We start from the raw sequence: 8,530 nt of genomic DNA, 5'->3' as shown, positions 1-8,530 counted from the left end.
CACCAAAAGCTGCCTTCTTCATGAATTCAACTGTTTACTTAGTGTGCCGAAGAGACAAAATGCATGTAGGATTGTACATGCTCAGTAAGACTTCTCTGACATGGTAAGTTGGTTATTAAAATTTGGTTTATTGATGGGCTATTTTAGTAATTTAAATCAGCATGTGAAACATTCACCTGTTCAAGACAATCACAGCTGTAAATTGCAAGCTGCCAATGGTTTACAGAAAATAAAGAGTAGGAGGGGGACGACTCCTAAAGAGTCAGGACACTGTCTCCAAAAGATAACTGGGAGTCAAAGGTTCAAGTAAGACCTTTATTGCAACACAGAGTTGACAGCATGTTTTTGTATTTAATAAAAAGTATTTGGTCTCTTGGTGGTGAAACGTGGTTTGTGCTGGCGACGCAGAACTCTGTGTGGCAGAGGGAACTTGATTTTAGAATCCTGCAAGAAAAAATGTTTCTACGTTAATAGAGTATTAGATAAATAACAGAAAACAGTTTGCAATAAATAGCCAAGCCGTATTCCATGAATAACTTACACAGAGAAGTAATGCATCCACAAATTAGATATACTTCATAGGCCTTCAGGGATGCCTTAATTTTGCATTTTTTAAAAGAAATGAGGCACGTTTTCTGCACTGTAACACATATTCACTTCATTGTGACTTTCTTCCAAACAATTCTAGCTTTAGAAGCCTTGATCATAACATACCAGAATTGTAAACCTCTGCATACAAGTTTGGTTCCCTCCCTATTTCTGGCTGCAAAGCAAACCTGTACCAGACAGGATAGCTCCCCTCTTCCAGTCCAGTGTTGGATCAGGACCCACCAGCCACTGCAGTGCTGGTTCACTTACATGGAACTGCTTGACAGCTGGTCTGCGGCACTTGCTGGCAGCGATTTCCTCAACCTTCATGATCTGAATAGAGTGAGCACGGGCACGGTGACGGGCTCCCATATCACGGTCTGGAACAAGAGAACTCATTAAAACTGAATCTTAAGGACATTTTTAGTTCAAAAATCTTATAAACGCCTTTTCAGGAAATGTTCATAGTGCCATCTACAACTTTCTAAATTTCTGATCAACCCTAGTTAAAATCATACTGGATTTAATATGTAAAGTGATGGTACAAATATCACGGAATCAACAGGCAGCAGCAAATTCTTCCAATAACTCATTACTAAACTCCTCTCAGAAAGTGCCATCTTATTATTCTTGCCTGATTTCAAGAATGCACACATGTATAGAAGAAATATATGTGAGACTATTTCATTTTTTGCAAAAGAAAAAATTCCTGTGATTCAGAATTAACCCTGAAGTATGATTGCTGGAAGGTGCAAGTAAAGGTAGGACCTGAGGATATCTTTACTTTTCTGAAACTGACCAGTGATGGAATCTGATATTCAGCCCACATGCTTAGGCTTTCAGAACAAGAGGAAGCCATCTGTGCATGGGCTACCTGAAAATTCCTCCCTACAGCAGTGCAAATCGCTGCCTTCAAATCAAGATGTCCATAGCCAGTTTCACAAGATATGCCTGTTGAAATACTATTGTGCTTATAAGGTTTCCCATGAAGACCTAACATACCTATTAAAAACTTACCTGTCACAAGTATTCTTGAACATAAAAGCATCAGTCACTGTATCATGATAAATAAGGTTCTTGGTCTCTTAAGCAGTCCTTCAGTATGTTAAATAACGGGGATGATTGTAAGGTAATGTAGAACCTTAAATTTCACTTTCAACAGCACTTCAGCTTTTGAAAGGCGACAAGATGCATTTAATATTTGCACACATGACAAGAATATCATTATTAAGAACAATATTCTTTGGGTTTTTATGTGCATTCTGTAGTGTTTATAACACTGTGGAGTCAAATATCAACAGCATCAGCTATACAAATGGTCTATCCCTCAAGTACTTCACAAAACAGACTGAAATCAGGTCAACCTTTAATTCTCCCTGAACTGAGACAATGAGATCTTGGAGTAACAAAGACTATAGGTTTTTTCCTGTGATTTTTTTTTTTTACTTGCTCTCCACAGGACAGATGCTAGTATTTTCCACATGATATCTGAAATATTCTCTCCACAAGACTTGGCAATATATATTCCATTATCGTAAAACAATAAATATAGTGCAAGAAATATATATAGTACCTAAAGGATCATTATACTCTCAGTTTGTAGGGTAAAACTCATTACTAGAATTGTAGAAAGTCACACCAGGATGAAGTGGGAATATTTTCAGTGACACTGTATAAAGACCGGTAACAAATAAGATTCCGCATATACATACATAAACAACCATGGAATTATCTGGCAACCCCCTACTTTATTTTTCCAGTGTTTTAGTTATCTTACCATGGATTAAGTCAGCACACTTCATGCTCAGTTTGAGATTCAATCTTCTGTTATATATTGATGCTATCATTTATACCTCATTTACAGATACTTACAGCACTGAGTGACAGCACCAGCTGTGGTCAAATCTCTGTACTCCCTGTACATGTTGTGGGTTCCACTACGAGAATCATAGCGCAACCAGATACCAAAATTTTTTACCCGCAGAGGGGACTTCTCATACACCTGGAATAACAGAAGAGCATGAAAGTGGTTAGAGACAATGCGCTATCGCCACTTCACACTTTTAAGAATAAATATTTTAGAGCTCTAATGAAATCACTGTTCTAAGTTTTACTGTCAAAAACAACTCTTTGCTCTAACAGCATAACTGGATTTATGTCTGGGTAATTCAGACTGTAGAGTTTTAGTAATTCATCATGGAAAGAAAAATACAAGACTTCAGCTCTAAAGAATGTTCTTGAAGTAAGAACAATCAAGGCAGAGGAGTATAAGCATATAAACGTCCACTCTCCCACTATTATGAATGTCCAGATGTCTCTTAAAAGGTATACTGGCCAATGAAGCAAATCCAAGAATAAGACAGCAGCGCTGACTAGTGACATGGTTCATAATTCTGAAATGTTGGGAAGTTTCTATTTAGTTTACAGGACATATACCCCTACTTTCAAAAAAGAGATTTCTCACTTCTTTTTACAGCAACTGACGGATGAGTGAATTTCAGTCTCAGTCCCAATAACAGCAATTCCTAAAAATTCCTTTCACATACACCAGCTGGAATCACGCACCTGGCCACAGTACACAATTTCTCCAGAAGACTTCTTCATCTTCTTCAGCTGAGAGACGAAGTACCAGAATCGGGACTTGGCGACGACGTGGTTCGGAGCAAAGATCCGCATGCGGTACAGAGGAGGGGTCGTGCATTTCGGCGTGGGCAGGCACCGCCCAACCACCTTGTACTCCCGCAGCTGGGGGGACACGAAACACAGGCAGCCCGCAGTGTGAGTGAGCCGCGGAGCCACCGCCGCGCCCGCCACACCCTGCCCGCCCTGCGCCGACCCCGCGGCGGGATCCGCGGCTCCACAGAAGAACAGCGCGCCGAGAACAGCTCAATCCAAGGGCACAGAGAGCCCGCCGCATGGATGGAGAGATCTCCCCGTGGATCTGCCCCCGGTGCCGCCGGCGATCCGGGCCCGCGCCGGGCGGGAGCGGCGCCGCCGCCATGTTGGGCCGCGCGTCGCTGCACGGGCCGGGCAGCGCCGCTCGGGCAAGCACGCGTCGCTCTCAAGGGCCGCAACTCGGCGCCGCCGCCCTTCCCGCGGCTGCCTCAGTGTCGGCCCCGGCCGCCGCCCCCGTGCCGGCGGTGCCCTCCGCGCCCCGACCCACACTCACAGTGCCCGACGCCTTCATGGCGCTCCTCCGCCGCAGCCCGCACGAAAGGAAAGGGACGGCCGCGTGCGCCGCCGCCTCACGTCACTCACCTGCCTCCGGGCCCGCCCCCGACCGTACGCGCTGCCCATTGGCTGGGAGCAGAGCGCGATTGGAGGGCGCAGCTGTCAGTCTCCGCTGGTGGCGGTGGGTTCTGGGCCAGCGGATCCACGTGGCCCAGCCCGGCCCACGCTCGTTCTGCCGTGCGGCCTGCGGTGCCCCGGGCCCTTCTCCCGGCACCGTGCCCGCGGACCCGAATGGGCGGCCTGGCTGTGCGTGACTCCTTCTCCCGCTGGTTCTGCTCGCGTTGCCGCGGGGGATGTGGCAGGCATGCTGCAGGCGGAGGCACCGCGCTCCTCTCGAGCCGGTAGCCGGGCGCGCAGGGCTGACCCCTGCGGATCCCTCCCCGCACTCTATGGGATCTGTTTCGCGGCTGGTCCCGCCGGGCGCTCGGTCCCCAGCGCACCGTGCGCGAGCAGCGGCTCTGCTGGGGGGACGAGCGAGGGTCTTCGAGCGCTGTGCGCCTCACGGTTTTGGGAGCTGCGCTGCCGTAGCCGCGGGGCGAGAGTGGGTTTTGATACTGTTGAAAGATACTGTAACAGCAGCAGTGCTGGGACGGCTTGTAAATGACTGCAGCGTATTGCTGCAGTTGTTCCCGTTTAGGTCCCGGCCGTTTAAACCGGGTCCTTACGGACATGCGGGCGCGTGATCACGCCAAGTGCCACTCGCGCCGCGTCGTTGCTGAGCCCTTAGCGCAGGAGCCCAGTGCCACATGTGCAGACAGCTGCTGGATCGCTCCTCGCGGACAAGCCTGCGCCAGCCCGGGCCCTTCCCCGTGCGCGTCCCCGAATAAGTCGCTCCGGTCGCGACTGCGGAGCTCGCACCGGCGGCTAGGCCCGGCCTCGCTGCTGCTGCTGCTGACACAGCACGATTTGCAGGGCAGCCCCGGTTTATTCCGTCGGTGCAGTCGGTTTTACAGCAGTGCTGGCGGTAGCGAAGGGGGAGGTGGGACTACGACTCCCAGGGAGCGGCGGGGCCGGGGCCGGGGCCGGGGCGGGGGCGCATCCCGGCGTGCGCCGCGCCCGGCCGGTTTGGCGACGGGGGCGGTCTCGCTCCTCCTCCTCCCGCCGCTAGCTGAGGCGGCGCGGCCCGGCTCGGCCCGCTCCCTGTGCTCGTGGCGGCCGTGGAGCCGCAGAGGTGGGCGGGAGCCGGCGGTGATGGAGCACTGACCAGGAAGGTACGGGCGGGGGGCGCGGGCAGGACGCGACACGCGGCGCGGGTGACTCAGCCCGGCGGCGGCGGGGAAGGGGCGGTGTGGGCTGAGCTGGTGGCGCCCGCGGGCTCTTGCGAGTCCCCCGGCCGGCTCCCTCAGCCCGGCGCCGCCTCCCCCGCGGCCAAGAGGCTCAGGGGCGGGGGGGGGAGGCACCGCCGCCTCCGTGCTCACCCAGCCCTGCTGCTGGGGGGTGGCGGGGGCGCAGCCGACTGTTCCCCGCCGGGCCCACCCTCCGGGAGCCGCGAAAAAATATCGGTGTTTTTCTCTGCTAATATGCGCAGTAGCCTGCGGTGCGGTTCTGTTCGCGGGAACTGCCGCCTCTGTGGCCATTCCTCCGCTGTAGCTCTGGTGGGGAAGGAAGAAATCGTAGGACCGCAGCGAGAGGGGAGGGAGGGACCTCCCCGCACTTCCATGTTCCGCCCGTCCCGGCGTGGTGGGAGCGGTGGTTCCCCGCCGCGGGAGAGCCGAGTGCTTGGTCACTCGCAGCGGCCCCGGGACGGGGCTGGAGGGGTTGATGCGGCCCCGGCGTCCGCGTCGCGGAGCTGGATGCCGCGATCGCCCTCCCCGGCCGGGCTGCGGAGCCGCGTTTGGCTCTCCAGCCGCGGGATACTGGGCTCCTGACCGAATTTGGGGCGGGGGCAAGGAGGCCTTGCTCTTCACAGCGAATTCCTGCCAATAAGAATGTGCCTGAAATGAAGACCTCATATGCCACTTACAGAAAGACAAAGTTTCTAGACCGGTTGAAAAGTTCTCGAAGTAGCAATAGCTACACAGCTGTTCGCTCTAACCGCGTGTTAGGTCAGAGTGAAGGCTCTAGAACCCTAAGAGTCTGTAAATACGCTCGAGGTTTGCCGCAAGCAAAACAGCAAAAAAAATTGTGAAAGATTAATTTTGTTGTCTTTGTTTCATTAGAGAGAAAACTGAGGGAATTCAAATGAGGCATGTCACAGGCTCCCCCTGTGCTATTGCAGTCTTGTAAATACCTAAAATGAGTGCTGCAAATGAAGTATGCTTTAATTGCTCCTGTGCTTAGCACCTGTAGTTAAAATGCTCTGAATGCTTTTATTGTTGGGGCATATCTGGACCGAAGTTACGCACCTTGACCACGTTTGCATTTTTAACTGGGCAAAGTTAGTTGCCTTTTTTCTTTTTTTCCCCTGCTTTCTGATATGAAAACAATCTCTACTAGCAAATGCATTTTTCAGTATTTAATAAGTGAAAGGGAATGAACTATCCTGATGAGACATACCTGTATGACTTCCTTGTTAAGGAACTTCACCCTCCTAATTGTAGTAAGATGAATTTGCCACCTAACATGGGTGTACTGCTTAACAAAAAAATCATCTCTAAGTAAAAAAGACAATACTATCTACACAGCTGCATATTAAGTATTAATGTTATTGATTGTTTTTATAAATTAAACTTGCTTTAATAACATACTTGATGTTATAGCTGAGTGCATTTTGTAATGGATTTTGTAAATTGTGAGTACTATTAAAATCACAGTTCAGTTTTGCTTTCAAAGTGTAACCGGCTGTGGTGAAAGGCTGTCTGCTTAAGTAAAACCGGAGGCATGAAAAGTTATTTTATTAGTTTTCTCAAAAGGCTCATTCAGATAATTTATCTCAATTGTCTTTCAGAGGTGGGTCATCAGGATGAAACTCTTTAGAAAAGGCTATATGGTAGAAGTTGAAATTTTAAATATGCTCATGTAGCACTTATAAAATTAGTAGAACTGATTGGTATTGCTGTTAGTAATAAGAGGTGAAGACAATACGTGTTTGATAGATCATCTGTCCAAAAGGTAGTAATGTAGTGATATCAGCAGGTAAATATGGAAAAAATGCTTCTGTATATTAAATAGTTTTACTTGTGTCATTATTGATGAGTTGCTGTTGAAAAAAAATCGGTTTTCCTTTATTTTAATCTGGCTGGTCTGGATGTTGATTATGTGGAAAACAGATTGGGGGCTGGGGATGCAGAGGGAGAAGGCTTGGCAAAGCAACTTTAATCCCTGAAGGTTCTGCCCGAGGGGAATCACTGTCTAAGGCAGTGTGTGAGGCTTCTTTTGCCACGAGTCATCTCTTTGTTCCAGACTTTCTGGTTTCTATGCTGCTGAAACCTGCAATTTATTTTTTTGTATGAACTCAGTTTTACTTATTAAGTTGCTTTTCATTATGCACTTCAGTATAGTGTATTCTGTCTTGAGTTTTATAGAAAAGTCTGTCACCACATTAAATTTGAGGCTCTCCTTTTCAGTCCCGCTTGCTGTGAGTTGTCACTGCCACCTTTCTTCCCGTGGGGGAGGGTGAGCAGTACAGAGAGCGTGCAGAAGACACGCAATACTAAGAGATTAGAAGTACTACCTATCGGTATGTAGGCAGCTTCAAACCACAGCCCTTTTGTATTTCATCTCTTCCTCTTGTCTCTTCCTTTCCCCTACCTCCTACATACTTACGTAACAAGGCCTGATTTCAGGCCTAATTAACTGTGGTACCATGGGGGGGGGAGGTGGGGCAGGGATTTGAAGAATAGATGGGGTTTTGTCCCCTCCTGTTGTCTAACGACATCCTACAATTTGACAGAGGTTATTTTAATTTTTTTTTAATTATCTGCATTTTACCAGAGCATTGCAGAACAGCCTGAAGAGGCACGTCATCTTTAGAACATTTGCCTAACTCGCTTGTTAATTTTACACTGAATTTTCTAAATAAAAATCATTGTTAGTAAATCAACACTCATTAGTAGGAACAGAAAACTTTGTTAACAACTCAGTATGGTGTATTTTGTGGTTAATTTCTAAGACACTTCTGTTATGTGTGCTTACTTTAGAAGAAAGACCTCCTAACAGCTTTGCCCCTCTAGGGGATTATGAGGCATCTTAACAATGTTTGAGATGAGTAGAGATGTTTTTCGCAGTTAAGTTTGTGGTGGGGGGAAAAAATACAGCAGAAAAAAAGTAGCAGATTTATGTTTATGTCGTAGCTTGCTGAAACCTCTGCATGCTTGAAATTTGAGTTTAAGCCTTTCAGTTGAATAATACACATCATGCCATTTCTCTGTTAATTCAGATGATGTTAACTCTTTTCAAGAGAACTGAAATATATGGAAACTTAAAAATCGCCTTATTCAGTAAGAAATATAGTACTGTGAAAAGTTGATTGAAGGACTTAAAATTCTGATATCTGTATCAGAAGTATGTCCATTCATGTTCAGTTGGAGTCCTTGATGTTTGTGGGAAAACTTGCGGTTGTTGCTGTCCTGCTTTTAATTGTTCCTGTTTTGCTGAGTAAATAAAATTTTTCTTTCTCTATTTGCAGATGATTGTAGTTTCCCCTCTAGAAGAAGTGGGCAAACCAGTTAGGAGCAGGAAACAAAGAGTATAGCAGTAGAAATGGATGAACAAGCCCTTTTAGGGCTAAACCCAAATGCTGATGCAGACTTCAGGCAAAGAGTATGTAATT

The 8,530-nt window shown here is 47.8% G+C and overlaps 2 protein-coding genes across 7 annotated transcripts in view; one reads left to right on the top strand and one right to left on the bottom strand.

Moving 5' to 3' along the window:
• Positions 1-294: 294 nt before the first annotated feature.
• On the bottom strand, positions 295-3,876 carry RPL18A (ribosomal protein L18a). Its single transcript, XM_017822103.1, has 5 exons — positions 3,758-3,876; positions 3,154-3,333; positions 2,461-2,590; positions 859-968; positions 295-444 (listed from the first exon to the last, which is right to left on the bottom strand). The coding sequence occupies exons 1-5, from the start codon at positions 3,773-3,775 to the stop codon at positions 352-354; spliced, it is 531 nt and encodes a 176-aa protein (XP_017677592.1). The 5' UTR covers positions 3,776-3,876; the 3' UTR covers positions 295-351.
• An 11-nt stretch (positions 3,877-3,887) lies between these two features.
• XPOT (exportin for tRNA) overlaps positions 3,888-8,530 on the top strand; it is a 29,001-nt gene continuing 24,358 nt past the window's right edge. For 3 of the 6 annotated variants that reach the window (XM_017822089.1, XM_017822085.1, XM_017822090.1), the window contains exons 1-2: positions 4,898-5,030; positions 8,387-8,520. In XM_017822089.1, coding sequence (XP_017677578.1) covers positions 8,461-8,520 — 60 coding nt within the window. In that variant the 5' untranslated portion in view covers positions 4,898-5,030; positions 8,387-8,460. The other 3 variants (XM_017822087.1, XM_017822086.1, XM_017822088.1) reach the window with 3 other exon arrangements.

This window comes from Lepidothrix coronata, unplaced genomic scaffold, assembly GCF_001604755.1.
Source record: "Lepidothrix coronata isolate B3197 unplaced genomic scaffold, Lepidothrix_coronata-1.0 Scaffold95, whole genome shotgun sequence".
Lineage (NCBI taxonomy): Eukaryota > Metazoa > Chordata > Aves > Passeriformes > Pipridae > Lepidothrix > Lepidothrix coronata.
This window is presented reverse-complemented; position numbering and strand designations above follow the sequence as displayed.

Coding starts and splice junctions, on each gene's coding strand:
- RPL18A (XM_017822103.1), bottom strand. Junction 2,591..3,153: donor AAATTGTGTACTGTGGCCAG/GTGCGTGATTCC, acceptor CTGTTATTCCAG/GTGTATGAGAAGTCCCCTCT. Junction 969..2,460: donor TGGTGCTGTCACTCAGTGCT/GTAAGTATCTGT, acceptor CTCTTGTTCCAG/ACCGTGATATGGGAGCCCGT.